General features: G+C 41.5%; 1 protein-coding gene across 1 annotated transcript in view; it reads left to right on the top strand.

The window, feature by feature from the left end:
* LOC109032040 (uncharacterized) overlaps positions 1 to 22,982 on the top strand; it is a 137,380-nt gene that overhangs the window by 44,660 nt on the left and 69,738 nt on the right. The window contains 5 exon segments of the mRNA XM_019043945.2: positions 326 to 1,015; positions 13,584 to 13,806; positions 16,332 to 16,402; positions 18,303 to 18,628; positions 19,626 to 20,222. Coding sequence (XP_018899490.2) covers positions 379 to 1,015; positions 13,584 to 13,806; positions 16,332 to 16,402; positions 18,303 to 18,628; positions 19,626 to 20,222 — 1,854 coding nt within the window. The 5' untranslated portion in view covers positions 326 to 378.

The following is a 22,982-nucleotide window of genomic DNA, read 5'->3' as shown; positions in this document are numbered from 1 at the left end:
CACTGAAAAAAAAGTATGGTAACATCTACAATGAGTCTACTTGATTATTTACTCATACTATTTAGTAAAAATAACCAGAATTAAAGTAGTATTCACCAGAACTCTGGCTGTACTTACGATAGTATGGGAAAAGCTACCATGGAATCTGGTGATTACAATACTCGGATCACTGTGTCAGAGTTTGGTAAAATCTACGGTATTTTTTCCAGTGCAGGCTATCTTTAGGAGGGAGGTAAGAAAACAAATTAATTGGTAACTCTACTTCACAAGAATGGTTATTCATTTTTCTCACCTTACTTACTGTCAACCCATCGCTTTGTTGCAGGGACGCACAACTGTGATTCATAGTTGACACCCTCGCAACGCATGCTCATCAGAATGGACGAGGAGGAAGAAGAAGAAGAAGAGGAAGAAGAAGAGGAAGAGGAGGAGGCGGGGGAGGAGGTCTCCACCCGAGATTGTGACATCGGGAAATTCCGAAAGGGGGCAACGACTACGGCTTGCGGTAGTCACGAGTACAAACGAAGCAATACTGTTTACCATGGGAGCAATATTTCGGGAGTTCCAATTTCGACTCCCGGTCCGAGAAGAGTAGCGAGGTTCCCTTACTCCGTCTGTGATATAGCTGAAATGCAACAATTTTTATTTGCTTTTAAATGCGTTAATTTTAAGTTACTCGCTTTGATTCTATTCCTAGTCCCCGTTCACAACTGCTCGACCGTTTCTAATTCTAATTCTAGTTCTACGTCGGCTCCCTCGGGATTCGAATCCCCGCGGACGAGAGTCCTCCCCTCCCTGGATAGCTGGAGCCCCCCGACCGGAGACCCCGAGTCCAACGGGACCTCTCCCCAGGGGGGAAGGAACAGAGATCCACCGACGAAGAGTTCCTGCAGGAACAACCTGGACACCCACGACGGGCCCATCGTCACCGGGCGCCCCGAGGATATCCTCTTCAACTTAACTCATCGTTTCTTCGACACCAGTCACGGGTTCGTACCTGGGATATCCTATAAAGGTGAGTCATGATATTATTACTTTATGGCTAGTGGCGATTCTTACAAGTTGGCAACACTGTATTTTCTCATTTTCGTAACTTTTGAAGAGTCAAGTGGACGTATTTATGCTAAAAGGAACTATGTGCAAGTGGAAAGATAGGGTGTGCTCGTGCAAGCTGCATAAGAAACGGTGTAAAAGTGGATATAGTTCCTTTTGAGAAAATGGAAAAGCGGAATTTAACGTTAAATCAAAAGGAACTGAGCGCTAACTCGTGAGCAGTGGGCATGTGACAAGAGCGTTTTGCCGTGCTAAGGGAAAACGTCGTGTGAACCCTCAGGCGTTGCCAATTTCCTTTAGTAAATCACGATTTCTCGGGAAAATTTGTAAGTATTTTTCTTCCAATTTTTCATATGATTTTGTTCGCAATTTCACGTAAAGTCCCTGAAAATTTTGAGGCAAAATATTCAAAGCTTTCCTCAAAAATAAACATTTCATCGAAGGAAATTTGGCAACTCTCGAATGTTCATGCGGCGTTTTTCCTTAGCAAGGCAGCGTTGTGAACAGGGCTCATGAGTTAAAGAGTCCCGCCACCGATCTCCCCGTCCTACCCGGTCTCGGTCGTTGCCGCTGACGTCACTGGCGCTTTTAAAGTCCCATTCATTCTTATGGCCCTCATTTAACGAGCACACCCCATCTTTCGACTTGCACATAGTTCCATTCAGGCCCGCCACATCCCATGTCGGGCCCTGGTACCAGTTTTAAGGTCCGGGCCCCAAGCACGGAGGGGGGGGGGGGTCCGAGGGGCATCCCCCAAGAAATTTTAGAATTTATACGACTAATTGGACGCATTTTGAAGCTTCCATAAAGAATTTTTCCATCAATTTCTGCGGAATAAGTATGTTTTTTTTCTACTTTCGGCATGCACAAAATACTTCCGAATTGTTGCATTCAAAACATCTGGAAAATTTTTATTTTTTTTGGGGGGGGGGGGCATATGATACTATTTTCAGTTCTAAGAGGGCCAGGCCCCCCTGGACTCCCCCTTCGTTTGTCTATGGCAAGGGAGTTGAGCCATGAGCCATTGAAGTCGAGGATGCCCAGACTGGAGACTCTTAGCATCTGACGAAGGAAGAAAATGAAACGCAGTTACTAAAAATATCCCTCTGTACTGAAAATCTTGAAAATAGATAGAAATTTTCCAAGAAGTATACTTCTTTGAAAATTTAAGAAGAATTCTACAGTGCCCCAGCGTGTTTCTGAAAATCTATTCACCTTTTGCGAACTTTTTAGGGTGAATTTTTCACTTTTTCTTACGAAACAAGGGTTGCATGTGAATTCGTAGTGGTTTCTCACGGGTAACACGGGCCTCCTCCGGGGCCCGGGCCCCGGTACCAGGGACCCAGTATCCCCCCCTTCTGGCGGGCCTGCCTTCATGCACGCTGGGCTTGTCGATTTCCTCTGAAATTTATGCAGTGGTGAATGCATAGCTGAAGTGCGCTTCAGCTAGAATTGTATTTACAAATGGGTGATTTTTCTACGAGGATTAAAAATAACCAAGTGGCACGGAATATAAAAAAGATATGAACTATACAAAACGATAATCCGGGTACCGGAACTTGGCTGTTTTGAAAACGCCTTCAAATGCGGCGTGATACCTCACGCATTCCGGAGAGTTCAAATAGTTGTATCATTGCGCCGTAAGAATGTGACGGAAGATTTAAATGGAGATAGCCTCCATGCACGCTGGCCTTGTCCATTTCCTCTGAAATTTTTGCAGTGGTGAATGCATAGCTGAAGTTCTTTCCAGCTAGAATTGTATTTAGCAAATGGGTGATTTTTATAGGAGGATTAAAAATAAACAAGTGGCACGGAATGATGTCGATCCCTTTTCTCCAGAACGAAGGAACGTAACTCCATTCAAAGGTTGCATTGTTGACTCAAACAATTCAGTTTTTTACAAGAATGGACGAGTGCAATTTTTTCCAAAATTTCTTTGATCTTCAAGTGAGATCAGAGGAAAAATCAATGACATTTTCAGTCAGAAAATTCCAAGATTTTCCTGGTAAAAATGCAACTTGCGATGGTTCATTTGGCAACGTTGAAATGTAGTTACGTTCTTTCGCAAGCAGCGGCGTGGCAGTCGTGGCACGCCTCGAGATGTATCGATATTTTCCCATTTAAAGCTAAGGTAAAGAATCGATTATTAAGGTGTTCGTTGCAAACACCCTGATAATCGATCCTTTTCCGTAGGTTCAAATGGCAGATCAATCGATGGATCGCAAAGCACGCTACGCCACTATTCGCAAGGGAACGACGGATTGTGCTTTTTTTGAAATGGACTGCATTTTGCAATTTGGAACTATACATTCTGGCCCGGTTTAAAAACAACGTATGTGCCATTAGTTTCCCTATGCACATAAGTGTTTTTTCAGATGAGGCAGAATTTATAGTTCCAAATTGCAAAATGTAGTCCAAATATGGAATTCACCTTAGCTGTGGCGAGTCGTGAATGATCGATTATCGATATTTCCTCATTTGGAGTTGTAGTAAAGAATTGATCATCGAGTTATTCGTTGCGAGCAACCTGTTTTTCGATCCTTCTCCGTGGCTTTAAATGACAGATTAATCAATACATCGCAAAGTACGCCACCCCACCGAACTTTAGCTGTTAGGAGGTTGGAAGAGTCAGAGAAAAAAAATGAGAAGACGAGAAATCAGCTAATCGAAGAGATAAATTAAAGGCACTGATGACCGGATTTAGACGAAGGATTGGGCATGGAGTTGGTAGTGACGTGGCGTGCTTTGCGATATATCAATTGATCTGCCATTTAAACCTTTGGGAAAGGATCGATGGAAAGGCTGTTTGCAACGAACACCTTAATAATCGATTCTTTACCGTAGCTTCAAATGGAGGAAATATCGATAAATCGCAAAGCATGCCACGCTCCTGCTGCCGTGCTAAGGAAGAACGCCGTGTAAACATTCAAGAGTTGTCAAATTTCCCTTGATAAACCATGTATTTTCGACGACATTCATGCTTATTTTTCCTTGAAATTTTCAAACATTTGAGATTAAATTGCGTGCAAAATTGCGTGAAAATTTTGGGAAAAAATATTCACTGTTTTCCCAATAAATTCGCTTTTTATCTAAGGAAGCTTGGCAGCGTCTGAAAGCTCATACGGCGTTCTTCCTTAGCACGACAGACTGGGAGTCGGGTCCAAGCGCGTGACTGGAGAAGACTGTCAGTTGCCGAGCTCTGCAGTTGTCAAGCCGGAGTCAGTGAAGCATTTTAACGAAGAAAAACTGTAGTTACAAAGTTGGCAGCCGGAGATTCGGGTGTGCGAGCCGGAGTGCACAGTGCACTGCTCCAGTGCATACAATCCCTTCATTATCGGACCCTTTTAAACAAACGTCCCGCCATCCTGGTTCTTGGAGGGCCGCCAACTCAACTTACTCGAACTTGCGCCAGTGCAAAAACCATCAAACTGTTGCCAAACTAACTTCCCCGAACTTCGGACGGCAAAAAAATGGTGCAGACTTATGAATGGAGTCGAGTTTGTTATATCAGCCAAGGCCACGAAGAAAAGAGGGACTTGCTTCATCAACCCGTTTTTACACCGTCAAACTGCGGTCGTCGTCATGAATTCATGCGACTGTAGACCAGTGGCGTGGCGTGAATTGCGATTTATCGATTGTTATGCCATTTAAAGCTATGGTAAAGAATCAATTATTAAGGCGTTAGTTGATCCCCTGTTTATTGATCCTCTCCCGTAGGTTTAAATGGCATAACAATCGATATATCGCAAAGTACACCACGCCACTGCTGTATAGACTCTGAAGAGTACGGATACGCCAGTAACTTTGGAGGTTAGGCCACAGAGCCTTTAGGGCCTAATGGCCTAAATCCTAAATATGGCCTAAATCATCACGACACGTAGTTTTGTAAAGCATGAATTTGACTTAGATTTTGCATGAAGGACATTGTCCAAAATCGGGGTTTTTGGCCCCCCGGGGAGTCGTACCATATTTTGGGGGCTGACAGAAGATTATCTGGGAAGCCCAAAAATACTCGGTTTTTTTGCCCAAAACCCCGAGGAAATAGGGGACGGGGTCAAAGTCAAAATTTTTTAAATGCTCATGACTTAAAACCGATCATTTTGGGCCTCTCACAATCAGTTGATCCTCCATCAGCCCCCAAAATACGGCACAATAAGGAAGATAATAGTGTTTTTACTCATTTTAGCGGAGGGTTGCTCATTTATGAACATTCTTGGCCTTTTTACTTTGATATTAGAATCTGAAGATTGACATCGGAAACTTTCTAGCATACGGAGAAAAAAACTTCGTGCATGGGACCCGAAGTTGAGGTCATATGGATCTCTGAAGTTTTCGGATCACGCATCCAAAAATTTGAGGTCCGACTGCCGAAGTTCGGGTCAGACACCTGAAGTATTTCGGTATGTACCGAGCTCTTCAGCTGTGTGACCCGAACACTTCGGTAGCTAAGTACTTCAGATGTCTGACCCGAACTTCGGCAGCTGGACCTCAAGTTTTCGGATGCGTGGTCCGGAAACTTAAGAGATCCATATGACCTCAACTTCGGGTCCCCGTCTCATGCACGAAGATTTTCTCTCCGTTCATTGCGTTCGTGTTAGAGGGTTTGCTGCCCTTTTTAGCCCTAAGAGCTCAATATTTTGACTCGTCCGTACTTTCCTCGGATAAGTACTCGTTTTCTCAGAACTTCATTTTAGTTCATCTTGCTCTCTCCGGTAAACTCATCAGCAGTGCAGTTTCACCGTTGATATGCCGCGTGGGTCGATAGGGGACCCGTGATGTTTTACCGATATGGCATCTGCCAGAAATTGAAGCTGCTACGCCTGATGCTGTGAATAAATTGGCTCGTGATCCTGGTCAGATAAGCCAGATCCGCTGCAGACAGCCGAGGTATCCAAGCATATTAGCACATTAGGATGCCCCGACATGTCTGCGCTTCCCAAGCTCAAATTACATGTTTGAATATCTTTTGAAATATTCAAATGAAGGGCTCTGAGCCAGAGAGGCTAAATTGCATTTTGTATTTGCATTTGCATTTGCGAAGTTTAATTTTGCATTTAGTATTAATGCGCTCAGGAAAGATTCCAAAGTTTTCTCCGAATTGTTTTTATAATTTGATAACAATTCCCCATCACTCTCTGTCTCGGTAAAGAGAATACATACCCGTCAGGGGTCCTTCAAGTATTACGTGAGGATTTTGACCAACTTTTTGATCCCCTCTGCAAGACACCGGTATAACAACTTCATCAATTCCCCCTATTGAATTACGTACCTAAGACTAGCTTGTCCCCCTCCCCTCTCCATCTTTTCTAGAAAATAACGAAGGAAATCTGAAAAAAAAACCTACAAAATTATTTTTACTGGAAATGATTCCTTTTTTCCAAGCGGGTGTCTTACGTAAGACTGCGGACTTTATCCCTCCCCCCTCCCCCCGTTCGCCTGAGAAAAAAGAGGAAGAAAATGAAAAGAACGAAAGATGGAAAGAAAGGAAGAAAGAAGAAGTAAGGATACTTGTACTTGCTGATTATTCAAGATGCAATTCATTTAAACTGCATACGAGGTGCTTTTAAATCTCAAAAAATTCCGGGGGAGGCCCCCCAACTCCCCTCACGCTCTCCCTGTTCGAAATATCTGAATCCACTCATGGCTCGGACCCCCTTCTCTACAAGAGCCGGCCCCAAAAATATGCACTTGCCGATTCATTAAAAAATGGGATATTTTCCTTGAAAGATTGTGTTTTCGTCGGTTTCAACATTTAAACGATTTCTGTAAATCTTTGATAGAGTAATAAAAAACAGCAGTTTGTTCGTGTTATTAAAGGTGTAACCGGAAATTTCACTGGTAAATTTTCGTAGGTGCGAATTTTCGCACGCCGCACGGAAAACCCCACGCACACTATGACAATTAGAAGAAAATGAATAATTTTGTTCGTCTCTAGCTTCGATAGGTGTGCATTTTCTTTTTATTTGTTGAGACACAGGTGCTATTCAGTCTCCTAAAAGGGTTTCTTCTACAAAAGGGCGTACAAAAGGGCCGTTTAATTATTACGTAAAAGCAATTTTCCGATTTTTTGACCCCCCTCGCCTCGTAATGCACCCGTAACGCAGCGCTGCACACCCCTTTTGAAGTGCATAACGTTGGCCTGGCCCTCTCCCATTTTAAAAAATCAAGAAAACGCTGAGAAAACAGCTTGTAAAAATTCGGGTTTTATTTTTCTTTCTTTCCTTAGATATTTCGCTGAAATATGATGGGAGGGTATCAACATAGGAGTGAAATTACATTAATAGATTTGTTTTATTTATTCATAATTATAACATAAAATTTAGTTTTAATATTTCATTAATTTATAATTTTCAATTTTTTGCACGTATTTTTTAAAGCCTCCCCCCCCCCCCCCGGCTTGGATTTTTTACGTAACGCTTGGCTTGACCGTCCCCTCCCCTTTGTAACGCACGGTAACGCTGTAGTGGCGAGGCGTGCATAATCGATATTAGATATTCCCTCATTTGAAGCTAAGATAAAGAATCGATTTTTAAGGTGTTCGTTGCGAACACCCTATTTATCGATTCTTTCCCATCGCTTTAAATGGCAGATCAGTCGATAGATCGCAAAGGACGCCACGCCACCGTAACTCTGGCTCAAACCCACCTCCCCCCTAAGTGTGTTACGTAACTCTTGAACGGTCCTTAAAGCTTCTTATGCTGCTAAGATGGTGCAACGTTCTGCCATGCAAAGGAGGAACGCCGTATGAACCTTCAGGCGTTGCCAAATTTCCTTTGATAGAACACAAATTTTCTGGTAAACTTATGAATAATTTTCTTCCAATTTTTCAGCTAGTTCTGTATCAATTTCGCGTAAAATCCCTGAAATTCTCAAGAGAAAATATTCATAACTTTCCTCAAAAATAAAGAGTTTATCGAGGGTAATTTGGCATTTTTGAATGTTCATTCGGCGTTCTTCCTTAGCACGGCAGCGTAATTCTTTAATTACACTGAAAAAAAAAATCTCGGTGTGTTTACTAAGAAAAGGGTAAAATTACCAAGAATTCAGAGTTCTATTTGATCCCAGTTTTTTCTTGGGAAAATTACTATTTATGGAATTTGTAATTTTACCGAGAAATCTCGGTAAAATTATTGAACTTTCTCGGTAATTTTAATGGATCTTGGTAAAAATGCCAATATTGTTTATCGACTGTGGTAGAATTACGGAGATAAAATGGCAAAGTTACCGGGAATTGATTACCAATAAAAATGGTATTCTTACCTGAAAAAAAAAACAGTAAAAATACCTGTTTTTAGGTAAGCTTACCGGTCCGTCTTGGTAAAATTACCAATAATTGGTAAAAAAAAGTGAGATGGTACAGGTACCAACGGACCTTGGTAAAAACGCCGAGAATTTTTTTTCAGTGTGCAAGTTACCCATCCAAAAGCTCCACCTTGCATTTTGCCGTGCACAATCTCAGGAATATTGGAAGCCTCAAACGATACGCCCTTTTATTGAAGAAGTCCTCCAATCAGAGAAGAATCCCCTGGTGGTTTGTAAATTAAAGGTGTCGCTCGGAAGTTACGGAGCTCCGAATAGAGTTTGAATGAACGCGGAACATCATTCAGTCATTTCAACGTTCATCTCCCGGGAGCGGAAACTAAGTTCAACTCGGATAGAACCCCTGTTGCCAGACTTCGTTATAAATTAGCTCACTTGACACTGAGATACCATTCGGAGAGAGCTGATTTCCATCACAGCGTGGCAAGATGTCCATGATAGCCTCATTTTCCTGCTTCGGATCTCGGACCGTTATTCCGATACAAATTCCATTAAATCACAAAAGTTTCGCGCGATTTCGGGGCTCGGGTCTCATTCTCTAACAATGTGAGTTGGACGTACTTATGCTAAAAGGATCTATATGCATAGGATTTGCGTGAGACATAGGTCCTTTTACCATGAATACGTTCAGTTGACCGCCCACACGTATCGTCGCTCCTGTGACGTAAGATCGTATCTCAATTGGATTACATTATGCAATAAGGAACCACTATTTCTGGCCCATTTTAGAAACAACATACATGCCATAGGTTTCCCCAGGCAGATATGTGGTTTTATGGGAGAGCCAGAGATAGTGGTTCCTTACTGAAAAATGTAATCCAATTTCTACGTGAGCTCTAATACACATATAAATCCATGCTCTCTGGGGCTCATGCGAAAATCGAGATACGTCTTTACGTCAGAGGAGACACGATATTTCCGAAACTATACATCTTCTCCCTCTCGCTCTTGTCTGCATTTATCCCTGCAGGAGAGAGTAAGCTTTTGAATATTTAAGGTTCCTGATCCTAAAGATTCCGTGGTACATGAATATTAAGTTCTGAACTAATCAGAATTCTCTGTTGGTACATTGACACGCATCAAACCGCTTCATTTAAAGGCCTTTCTAAATCTCCAGGGTGGCCCAAAGATAGAATCTACGTCAAAAATTAGGAAAACAATTGAAATAAATAAAAATGCAGAGAAAATGGAAGTCACGAAGATGTTATTAGACCTAGTCCACATTCAAAAGTTGAGTATTTTTCTCGATAATCAGTAGATTTAGCATTTTATTATAAAATCAACAATATAAATTAAATTTACTAATAGAATAGAGATCGATTATCATATATTTTAACTAAATCTTTAATTTATGAACTTACTAAAATCGGTCAATTTTTTTAACTTCAAAGGTTAATGTTTCTAAAGTTAACAAATTTTATCTAATATCACTTTCCAGTGATCTTACTTTGTTACGACTTGTCTTAATTTATTTCAGAATGACGGGCGATTTGTACATAGTTAATTAAAAGACTTTATTTCAATTTACTTCTAGATTCTTTTTTATAACTCTTCTTTTTTTATAACTGAAGGAACTAGTTCTACGCATAAAGTAGTACATTTTTATACATCGAAGTTTTTTTTTCAAAACTTACCTCTAAAGAATCTACGGCCTCTCTCCTTACCCAATTTCTCGGGAATATTGTTGTTTTTTTCTGAATTTTGGCAACGCTGATGGACCAAACCTCATGCGAAAAGCGTCTGATGCACGTACTTTTCAGCACTGAGTTCATCCATGGCTCCAAAATTATTTGTGTCTCAAGTCAAGTTGAAGTGGACTTTTGGGGGTCTTGGACTTTTATTGGCCAAAAATTAAGTTTTAATGGAGCAAATATGAACCTCAAGTTAATATGTTGAAGTATTTTCTGATAGTCAAGAATAGATACCGATTTTAAAACATCCATCACAATGATTTAATTTCTGGATAGGGTGGAGGTGGACGTCGAACTTGAAGTGGACAAGCTAATGCATGACATTTGATGGTACAAGAGCATCCCTTTTACGGTTACGTTCACTGAGAGAGAGAAAAAATTTAATGACAAGTTTCGTTTGAGCCGTCAAAAATTATAATGGCAATTCTTGGACTGAGGATTGATTCTTTACAAACAATCTGAATCGGCCAGGGAGAAACAATTCAATTCAAAGATCGGGCTTCTAAATAATCGATTCAGTAATTTCAATTTTTCCTGCAAATCTAAAATTTCAAAATTAACCGATTGAGCAAATCCAAATTATCGTGTGAAGAGACGATCCGATCCGATTCAACCCCTGAGGAATCGGAAGAATCGGTAGAATTGGATGAATTGGAATGGATCTCTCATGAAAAAGAAATGAGGGTTTGCCGTGAATCTTTAGTACTTTTCTTCTCAACAAAGTTTGAGCCAAATTAGCTGATAAAACGTAAAAAGTATGGGAAGGAACTGATTCTTTCGACTGCTTCAGGACGGAAGAAATCGATTTTAACAAAAGATCCGCTCGTCAGAATCGATTCAAACCTTTCAAAAATAAATGGACGATTCGCCATCAATTTAGTTGTAGATCGTGCATTCCCTGCATGTGCTAGTGCTATACTCGCAGTGAAATTTCTCTAAATGAGAAATGCTCAGGTTAATGATACTTGAGTTGATATCGCGCCTTACCAACACATTGTGTTGGAGTTCACTGCTTGTTTTTTCTTTTTTTCCCCTACCATTTCTTTTTTCTTAAGGGCAATAACTTTCAAATATGTACCTAATTGGGATACATGACTCTTATGTTTTTACTACCAAACAGGGCTAATGACAACAGGGCCGGATTTAGGGGATGGCCACATGGGCCGCGGTCCATGGCGGCAAATTTGGGGGGGGGGCGGCAAATTTGGGGGGGGGCGGCAAATTGGGGGAAGGGCGGAAATTTTTGCAATTTTTGAAATGTAAGTACGAAAGAAAATCGGATTCAGAAAAAAAATTACAAACGAGAAAAGGCGACAAAATCTCTCATTTTCTGAGAGTATGTTGTCTTTCGGTGATACAAGAGACAGCACCTTTAATTAGTCGAGTTAAGAGAGAAACCGAACACACAATTTGGCCTGGAGCGGCGCGACGCAGAGAGCAACGATGACGAGGACTTGAGATGAAAAGGAGAAGCCCTCGGCCCAGCGGTCGGCATGTAACACATATGAGCGCCTACAAGACTGCATGAATACTTCACGCATTGCGTCAAATACGGTGCGGTCAGCGTGAAACGCATAGCACCTACAAGGCTGCATGAATGTTTCACGCATTGCGTCAAACACAGTGCGGTCAGCAGCGGGCGCGGCGTGAGACGCATAGCGCCTACAAGACTGTGGGAATACTTCAAGCATTGCACCAAACACAGTGCGGTCAGCGCGCCGCGGCGGCGGAAGTTAAGATTATGAAACCACATTTATATTTGTTCTTTCATAATTTTTTCATTCATTTCTTATAAATGGAAGGCCTTGACCACACAGAGATAGGTTTCCGGAACATAGGTTTCGCGTAAAGTTCCTTGAACTTTTGCTAGTAGTGTTGACAGGGCTTTCGCAAAAAATGTGTCCAACACAAGTTAACGCGTCTTATGCACGTCTCCCTCTCCGGCACGCCCACTTCATGGTTTTTATTGATGTTTCAAAACGAATGAGAGAGAGCGGCAAAATACAGGCGTCCCATGGGCGGCAAGTAGGTAAATTCGGCCCTAGATGACGTAATGTAACCGCATGACTGCATTAAATATTTAAAAAAAATGTGAAAGTTTTCATGCTGCAAAACAGCATGGAAAACTTTGAAGAAAATACTAAATAAATTCAAGAAAGTGATCTTTCCCGAACACTTCCGAGGGTACCAATGAGGTAAAGTTGTGTCACCTAAAGTCATAAAATTTCCGACAAGTTTCTTTGAAAGCTTACAAACCGCTAAAAACAGCTCTTTTCTCCTTTCATAACGGACGAGTGCCTTTCAGGTAACCAAATTGAAGTGTGCATTATTTATTCGATTCAGTTATAAAGTCTACAACAACATAAAACAAGTAGGTCAATTCCGAGGGTTACACAGCTTTTTCAACGCATAGACTGTGAGTCTCGTTCAGTGAAAAGGATCAAACTTTCATACCTAACAGAAAAGATACCTCTGTCTTTAGGACATTCGACGTATTTCACAACGGACCTAAAGTTTTACATAAAATTTAATTTTTAATGTTTTACTGGACTTTTCTTCTTCTTTTTTCAATGCAAAGAACGATTAACTTGTCGAGTTAAAAAATGACCTAGCGCTAAAAAATGAAATAATAAAGCAAACTATGAAGACTGCGTGGCAGCCAAAAGAGAGTCACGGCTGGAAAAGTAATTTCGAGTCGTGGGACTTATGCCGGATGAATTTGTATTCGGCCACTGTTCGATTAAAAATTCATCCGCAAGGGGGAGATGAATACATTTATCATTTTAAATTGCACATTTGGGAGTTTTGGTTGGGCAGCCTGCCTCGGACCGATCCATATATTGCACCTTACACGATCGCAAAACTTCACCTAGTATAGTTAAAAATGCCAGTGTCAGCAGTTACATTGGGTTACTTTGAGTGATTTTTTCCTCAGTCAGCTCAACCAACATGACTTTTTTGATCAACCAAATTTTGTGGTTAAATCAACCAAAATCGGTTTGATCCTGGCGATTGTGTCTGTCGAAGGCAAATAGTCAAATCAAGATTTTATTAAATACCTAGGCTGGTAGTTAAATATTCTTACTTAGATTGAAATTTTGATTTTTTAACCGTAATTCTAGACAAAATGATTCATTGCTCCGGTAAGAAAGAATTCTTTGTAAAAATATGCAGCATACAATAGTACTTTAAACGATTTCTTGATTTTGAGTGCATATTTCTCATGAAATTTTCAGCTAGTCATAAAACCTAGAATTTTTAAAATTTTAACATTTGAATGTGCTAGAGACATGTAAAAGGGAAGAAACAAGGAGAGTTTGCAAATTTGAAGAGTTATTCTCCCAAAAATATCGAACTCCTCGCCATAAATTTACAGAATTCCGGCCGTAAACTGTGAAAATTTGACTACCGGCCTAGGTATTTGATAAAATGCCTGATTCGACTAATCGCCTTCGACATATCCAAAAGAAAAACTAATCGAGGAGAAACGTTTCTAGATGGATTTCGTCCTTGTTGCAGTGAGTTTGCGATCCATGCAGGCAGTGCAGTATTTCAGCCTGAGCAGTCTGAGTGACTCGGAGGAGTTTCGGGGCCAATTCTTCAGCGAGAACAACAGCCCCAGCGACTGCAACGGGGGCTCCACCGTGACCGGTCATCTACGCAGAGGCTCATCGCTTTTCTTCCAGTGGTCACTCCCGCCCCTAGATCAGATTCTACTTGAAAGGCCCACCATCAAGTTTAGGTATTTCAGTATCCCGCAAATAATCAGTATTCACGAGTATTTGTGCGACTTTCGCCGTCAACGCCGAGTATTATTATGAACATATTTCTGGATGAGTAGAGCTCTTGCACGGAGGAAAAAACTCCGTGCGTGGGACCCGAAGTTTAGGTCATATGGATTTCTGAAGTTTTCGGATTGAGCATCTGAACACTTTAGGTCCAACTGCTGAGGTTTGGATCACACATCTGAAATCTCAGTTCTTACATCTGAAGTACTTCGGTTTTCACATCCGAAAAACTTCGGTTCTCACATCCGAAAAACTCCGATTCTCACACCTGAAGTACTTCAGATGTAAGAACTTAAGTTTCAGATGTGTGATCCGAACCTCAGCAGCTGGATCTAAAGTGTTCAGATGCTCAATCCGAAAACTTCAGGGATCCATATGACCTAAACTTCAGGTCCCACGCACGAGGTTTTTTTCTCCGTGTGTATGCGTAAGGAATTAGCGATTTCAGTATATACACTTACGTAAAATATCGAGAGAAACGTGTGATGGTGCCACTGGTTTTCTCTGTTATCAACTTCAAGCTCAAGAAAAATCTCCCAAAGTTTGAGGCCGTAGTCGAGGGGATATCCCAAGCTACCTGAGAGTCCACTGCTGCTATACTAAGGAAAAACGTCGTATGAACCTTTAGGCGTTGCCAAATTTCCTGTGGTAAATCAAGAATTTTCGGGAAAATTTGTAAATATTTTCCCTCCAATGGGCCTGTTGCATGCAAGAGATACAGCCGCGCGAATAGACTTTTTAGAGGTTAAATGACACGAAAATTACGATGGTCACATTAAAAAAGTCTGAAATACACTCCTTACTGCGCAATTTGCGTTGTTAGGAACGCGCTTTTTCAAATTTCCCGCGTCTGGGGGCAGTTTTCTAATCACCGGAAACGAACAAACGGCGGGCTCGGTGATTTCCGGAAGATATCGAGTCGTTGTTGTTGTTGTTATTTTTTCCTTCAGTTTGTTTACAAACCCAACGTGATCTCTTATAGTGGTCCATATACGCTTTATGCAGTAACCAAATCGATCAACTTTTAAATATCCAACGCAATCCTTCTACATTTCATTTCACGATATCACGAGCTCCGATTTTTAGGTTATGTTGTCAGTTTTAGTTGACCGGAAATAGCCGCGAGTTGCCGTTAATTGTTTCCGTTAGAAAACTGCCCCCAGACGCGGGAAATTTGAAAAAGCGCGTTCCTGACAACGCAAATTGCGCAATAAGGAGTGTATTTCAGACTTTTTTAATGTGACCATCGTAATTTTCGTGTCATTTAACCACTACAAAGTCTATTCGCACGGCTGTATCTCTTGCATGCAACAGGCCCATTTTTCATATAATTTTGATCGCAATTTCACTTAAAGTTCCCGGAAAAATATTCATATCTTTCTTCAAAAATAATTATTTTCTGAGAGGAAATTTGGCAACTCTCGAATGTTCAAACGGCGTTTTTCCTTTGCACGGCAGACTACTATATCTATAAAAACTCTCCATGCAAAGATAGGGAGCAAATGCATCAGCAGGTTGCCTTTTTTCAGTTTTAGAGCCCCCAAATAAAGTGGCAGCCCTGTCAATGCATTTGCTCCCTATCTTTGCATGGATAATTTGTCTTGATGTAGAAGTGGACTCTCAGGGGAGGGATATTCCCTCCATTACAGCCTCAAATTTGAGACATTTTTTTGAGCTTTGGAGTGGATTTCAGAGAGAACCAGTGGCTCCATTGCTTTTCTCGCGAAATTTTACAAAAGAATCAGTCCTTAAATCGGAAATTCCTGACATATGCAATAGCTCAATTGCGTGTATCACTGATAAAGGAACCAAGCTCAAGATATTACAAAAACAACTAATTGTAACTATGAGGAAGAAAGTATTATCGATGTCTAAAGTGCAAATCCACGTATATCTGTTTAGGACGTTGCAGATTTCGGTTACCTTATATATTTTCTTTGGAAAACTGGCCACATAATTTCTTGAAAACTTCCTTTATTTTGCTCCTTTAGTGGCAGACTATTATGCCTAGATTTGAAACTAGTATGGGAGAGTTGCCTTGTTTCTCTTTGAAAAAATAAAATAAGAGCAGAAATTTTGAAACATGTAAGTGGAGATACGTCGTTTCGCTCTTTACTATCAATATGTTGAACTTCACCATATGCATTCAATCTTCACCGTTACGTAATATCAAGCGTGGAACAAAGTGATCAATCCAATAAATTGAATATGCATCATGAAACTATTAAGTATAATGCCGTAGAGGTTTTCACTTAAACTAAAAATGTGAAACTTCGAAAATCTATGACACGGAAACCCTGCCACGATACTATCATTAGGGAAAATAACACATTCATGAAAATTAAGAAAAAAGTAAAGACAGAAATCGTAACATTCTGTTTTATTTGACGTTCAAAGTGTTCATCATCATTTGTACTATTTTCTCCAATGTGAAAAGTTTTTTTTCAGATCATTATTAATAAATAAATTATGTTGACAGGTTGCGATATCGACTGCTACATCAGAAGGACGTTATTTTTGAGAATCGTTTTAGTTTTCTTATAAAAAAAGGTAAATAATTCAAGTCAAGACAGGCTACTTGATATTTCACAAAAAAATTATTTTAGTTCTTCATGGTCTTTATCGTCAAAATTTATCCATAGAGTCAAACAATAATGATTAAGTATGTCTTTAGAGAGAAGGCTCTTACTATACTCTTGTACCTAAGTTTTTCAAAATCATACTCATTACCCACTTGTTTCTCTCGCTCACGAATTGACAGTTCTGCAGGATGGGCTTATTCAGGCACTATGACGTCAGAATAGGGTCTGGCAAAAAAAATTGTGAGATAGCCAATTATTGTTTTATTGGGTTCAGTTGAATCCCCAGGTGTCCCCAAGAAAAGTCCTAGAGATATGAATGTGAGCTTGGCGATTAAGGGGGGGGGGGGGGAGGAGGCGGGCGAAGGGCCCAACATGGCCCTCAAAATCGGTTTTGGCGAAATACCTCGAAAAAGAAGCGGATATCAAGATATCGATTTTTTCCCTAACAAAATTACCCAAAGGAATCATGTTCATTTTTTTAGTAATCCAACCGCCTCCACCTTAAACCCCGATTTTTCCTTTAAAAATGATACCCAATGTCATTTTTCGGCGATTATCTGCACTTATAACTCGAGTATGGAAAAAATGGAAAAGTTGTAATACTAAATTGTGTTACAGCATATTTTTTCTAATTAAATTTTTAATAGAAATGGACCAATTTTGTTTTTCTTGAGGGACACTTCGGAGCCCCTTTAAATCGGCCACAAGCATGCGGAGTACCCGCTTCGCTATGCCAGAACCCTATACTAAGGCTAGGAAATTCAGTCTAATACTAAAGTTCTAAGAAAGAACGCCGTATGAACATACGCGAATTGTTAAATTTCCTTCAATAAAAAGTTTATTTTGGAGGAAAGTTATGAATATTTTCCCTTGGAATTATCCAGAACTTTAGGAAAAATTGCGAGCAAAATTATCTAAAAAATTGGAAGACAAGTATTCATGAGTTTACCAGGAAATTCGTATTTTATCAAAAGGAAATTTGGCAACGCCTGAAGGTTCATACGGCGTTTTTCGTTAGCACAAGAGAACAGGGTTCCAGCATAGCGCAGCGCCATGTACATAGCTTTTGTTAAATACTACAGGAAAATCTCATTCTAATGTATAATTACACGAGTAGCGCGTAGCGCATATTGCCTTGTGGGATTGGACTGCGAAGCGGCCTGCCGGCTGATTGTTGAAATTAATAGACAAAGCTATAGACAAAGAGGACATAATGAGTATGCAGAGACAAGAGACCTTCCACTAGTATCTTGGCCATGGTGAAAGCTTTTACTTTCGGGACTCCAGCATTCTACTGTTGACTTACCTACATGGTTGATGTTCAACAACGTGTTGGCAGTTTCGTTTTGCAAACAAGCCGAAGATGGCCGACGTTTGGGAAAGTTGTTTGGCTCATGACGTCACCCGAAGCTCATCATCGACCATGTAGGTAGGTCAACAGCCGAAATTAGGGTGATGACTGTTGCTCCCTTATAATTGTCCATAAGGAACTGTTGAATCCCCGAAAGTAAAAGCTTCCACCTGTCGCCAAGAGGCCAGTGGAGGGTCTCTTGTCTCTGCGAGTATGGAATGATCCTTTTGGTTAATTTTGGTGGTTCTTGGTTAACCTTGGTTTTGGTGGTCTAAGACTCAGGAAGTAAATGATGGACTAGCTAAAGGGCCCCTCGTGAGTTGCCGTTAGTTAGCCCATTACCTACCTGCTTTGTCCATTGCAACCACCCGCTTCCCCCAATAGGATTCCTCCACATCCTTTTTGTCTTCTTTGTTTATGGCTTGGTCTATCAATTTCAACAATCAGCCAGTTGAGGGCTAAACATCTTATAACTGAAAGAAATTGATAAATTGAACTGAAAATGTTTCGGTTGCAGATTGTGATATCCAGCTAAGGTTAATCTCGGGTAATTTTTCGTCATTGGACTTGCCAAAGTTGCCTTCCGAATCCTCGTGTCGCGTCTCATTCGCGCACGCGCACGCACAAAAGACTTGGAGCCCGGCGGCGGCGCCCGAGAACCCGGGCCTGGTCATCTGGCTCACCAAACTCAACGTGGCTTGCGACGCCGGGCACCTGGAATTCCGCGCTCACCCGCCGCCCGACAGCCACGCCAACGCCTCTGCCACCGCCAAACGCTTTTGCGGCAAACTCGAGGAGGTCCCGCCCACCCAGAGACACCTCTACTATCCCTCCACCCCGCAGGTCACTCACCATTTTCAAGTACTCTCAAAATATTGTCCGGCTCGGCGCACAAAGCGACACTCTGTGGACAAAAATCAAAAATTCACAATTCGACATTTGAATATTTGTTTTTGAGTTTGTCATCTTAAAGATATTTTTGACTCACTAGGATGGTTTATTTTCACATTTTTCCCTCCAAACTACTTCTTTGAGTAGACATGGGCGGGAAATGGGTCGAGAATCACTGGTCCATAAGAAATAGACGGGAAAAAGACGTCAACTTCAAATGAAGATTTCTCGCTTGTTTTCTCAATCCTTAGACATCCAACTTCAATTCTACCAAAAAGATCTTGGAACCCAGTATTAGACCCAGAATGACGGAATCCTGGTGCATTCCGTACAAGGTATAATGAGTAAAAAATCGTGGAGTAGAGGAAGTGGGTGAACCCAAACACGACCCTTATCGATGCCCCTCCTTTTTTTGATTAATGAGCAATTTTTCGATTTCATTGGCCTTGTCTCCCCCTCAGAATAGTGTGGAATCAGGACTATCTACCACCATTTACTTGTAAATTGGACGTATTTCTACCAAACAGACCTATGTGGAGGTGAGAAATATGGGGTGTGCTCCAGAAATCTGCATAAGAAGCAATGTAAAAGTGTGCGTGATTCCTTTTGAAGAATTGGAAAAGCGGGATTTTACATTCTATCAAACATACCTACGTGCCAACTGAATGCGGGACTCATGATCCGTGGGCATGGCAAGAGAGCGTTGTGGACAGGGCTCATGAGTTAATGCCCCCCCGACGAAGATCGCGCCCCCGCTCTGGGGCTCGATCATTGCCGCTGACGTCACTGGCGCTTTAATATCCTCATTCACTCTTACGGCCAGAGAACTAACGAGCATACCCCATATTTCTCACCTCCACATAGGTCTGTTTGATAGAAATACGTCCAATTAATGAATGTATAATTAAATCCTCAATTTTGAATGAATGTTTTTTTTTTAAATTGGCAGGGCGACACCTCGTTCCCAACGATTCACATCCTGGGCTCGGCGGTGTTCTCGCTTTCGTACGAGCTGGTGGACCACTGCTACAACGTCACCCTTACCAACCGGCTCGACTCCTTCCTCGTGCGGGCCCAGCGGAGTCTGGACTGCAACTTCAAGATCGCCCTCCCGTACGGCAACCAAGTGCTCCTGTCCTTCCACGTCAATTTCCCCCCATCCCCCTCGCCCGCCCCCGATTCCGCCCTCGCCAACGCGGCCGACCAACACGTTCAATTCTATTCTAAATCTAGTCATAGTAGTAATTTTAAGTACGAACGCAATAGTCTTAGCAATACGGGTGCACCTTCTTCTGCCAGTACAAATCCGAGAGAGAACCTCTCCAACGACATTCTCCCGAGCTCGGATCTCGCGGGGGTTTTTTTCCGCGAGGGGGGTCAAGGGAAGTCGGGGGTGAATGGGAGCCACGGGAGAGCCGTCGGGTTCGTTCCCGCTTCTGAGGATCTCCGGTGCGCCAACCTCCTCATCCACTACGTCGAGACCGACGGCTCGTGGATGTTCTGCGCCGACCAGATCGACTACCCCCAGAGATTGGAGCTCCTATCGGTAAGTCCAAGCATCAGCGAAAATCCACTCTCAATCCGATTAAAATGAAGAAAAATTCCTTGAGATCCCTGTCAAACGTCTGGCTAATATTTGGATCGCATTTTGCAAAAAGGAACCAGCGAGATCACAGTGTTTTCAAAATCGTGTAAATTCTCCTTTGATTTTAAAAATATTCAATATATGTACATTATTAAAATGTACACAATTATTCTCCTTTAAAATGAACACTCTTTTGGTGGGACGCCAAAACTATTTGATACTCCGGGAGATTTTGTAGATAATTATGAAGAATCAACATTTTTACAACACTGTAATCGTGCTGGTTCCTTTTTGCTGAATGCGACTCATTTATCACGGCCGGATAGAGCCGATATGGGAGATCATAGATGCCGAACAAACCATCGCTCATGACAGAATGACGGAACAACTAACATGGTATGATGATGCACAAAGAATGGCGAATGAAAGGTTGGGTTAGGTAGAGGCAGCCTGCCTCACCTAGAATCGATATATTCAATGGGTTCAAATGGAGTGTTAGCAGTGTTGCCAACTTCCTGGAATCGCCATTGGATGGCGTCCAATGAGAGGGTAAAGGCCATGAGTACTGCCGTGATGCTGCCTACTGCCTAGCTAAGAGAGCCGTAAGTGCAAAAATGAAGTTTTGAGAAAACGGGCTCAGAAGCTTCTGACAAGAACATTTTATTGAAAGAAGCCTCCGTTCTTTGTCAAATTGCCACTAATCGTCCGGAAGACTCCTAGAAATCGTATGGATGATTAAAAATCGACTGATTTTATTTCCATTACATAAAAAGGGTATTTTTCATTTCCATGCTAGGTTATTGTTAGGCGAGACAGCCGTAAGTGCTATCTTCTGCATGCTTTCATGGTTGCGTTTTGGACGCACAACAAACACACAGGTTAGAAATTGGCAGAAAAGGGCGGCACTTTACTGGAAAGCACTGTTTTCATTGGCTCTCATGCATCTACGGCTGTCCTGAAAAAAATTGTGTCATTTTTTGTGCACTTACGGCTTTCTCATACGTCTTGTTTTCATTAAATTAGGATGCATTTTGCTGCTTTAGCTGTCTCAGTAATTTCATCTAAAAGAAGTTAGACGAATTTTGAAGAAAACTCGATTTCGAAAATGTTGCACTTACGGCTCTCTTCGCTATCACGACAGAGTAGTTAATCCGAAAGCTTTAAGTGCGAGGGGTTATGGTTTAATAGAGAACAGTGTCGGTTAGGGGTCGTAGAGCTCCAGGAAGTGCTGAAGCGACAAAAATGTATATATTCACTCTTCGCAGTTTTCTCTTCTCCCAAAACGAATCCTTGACTTTTAAATACTTTAAGGCTTCCCTCTTCTTTCCGCGGGGAAGTGTTGGCGGGAATGTGGCCCCAGGGGGACTGCCTGCCTGCAAGGAAAACCTACGGGGTAGTTTCCGACGGGGAGCTTTGTTGCTGAGAAAATTCCTGAGGGAAAGTGTCCGGACATATGCACACATACGTATATTATGATTAATGTGTGCAGTACTGCCGTGCTAAGGAAAAACGCCTTATGAATATCCGAATGTTGAAAAATTTCCCCTATTGAAACATTTATTTTGAAAGAAAGTTGAGCATATTTTGCCTTGAAATTTTCAGATATTTTAGATTAAATTACGAACAACATTGTCTGAAAACTTGGATGGAAAATATGTACAACTTTCCCAATAAATTTGTGTTTCGTCAAAAGAAATTTGGCAACGCCTGAAGGTTCATACAGCGTTTCTTCTCAGCACAGCAGAGAACCAATGATGATTCTTACAACCAGTTACAAGAAAAACCCACCTTCTCAGAGGAGTTCACTTTCCCATTAAAAAAAAAAAAAAAGTTGATTGTCACGAACGCGGAAACCTATTTTTAATGTATTTTCCCATGAACATCGCTCCGTGGAAAGTTCAGTGAGGTAGACTGCCGAGCTAAGGAAGAACGCTGCATGAACCGCTAGACGATGCCAAATATCTTCTCTTAATATACGAATTTTAAAAAAAAAGCTACAAGTATTTTCTCTCCAATTTTTCAGAGAATTTTATTTGCTACAGATATGAATTATCTAACAATTTCACGGGAAAAAATGGTAACTTTCCTCAAAAATAAGTGTTTTATCCGAATAATTGGGCAACCCTCGAACGTTCACACGGCGTTTTCCCTCGGCACGACAGCACATAAATGTGCTTCCCGGGAATATAGATTGAGGAAAAGAATCAGGTGGCTATCATGACCAAGTTTCATTAGTGCGGATACGAGCAGCGCAGAGCAGTGATTTCGCTCGGTGAACAATAAATTGATAGTCTCAAGCGGCTCATTAATTGAACGCCTAAGGAGAACCAACCTAATTGAAGTGAATTAATCCGCGAGAAACAGCTCTTTCCGCACGCCAAGTTCGTTAAAAAAGAGTCGTTCTTCACAGGATAGCCGAGTGCAGGTATGCTGATTCTGCTCGGAGCCGTCCAATTGCTCTCGGAATGGTCGGACGGTGGTTAGCAGGGCTAGGAGAGCGCGGGGATGACTTTGGTCGCGGTTTTACCCTTTTGTTGACTTTAATTTTTTGTATTATTATGCTCTCAGTCTCATTTGAACAGAATTGCTTTGCGGTTAATTTCGTTCTATTTTACAACTTTTTATATTAGGATCTTGGTCCAGTGGCGATTTTCCAAGTTGGCAATTCTGTTTTTCCTCCAAGTATATCCGTTAAAAATTTCGATAGTGGGTGAGGCGAGC

Source organism: Bemisia tabaci, chromosome 2, assembly GCF_918797505.1.
Source record: "Bemisia tabaci chromosome 2, PGI_BMITA_v3".
Classification (NCBI taxonomy): domain Eukaryota; kingdom Metazoa; phylum Arthropoda; class Insecta; order Hemiptera; family Aleyrodidae; genus Bemisia; species Bemisia tabaci.
The sequence above is the reverse complement of the archived record's forward strand: the minus strand, read 5'-3'. Positions and strand labels throughout refer to the sequence as shown.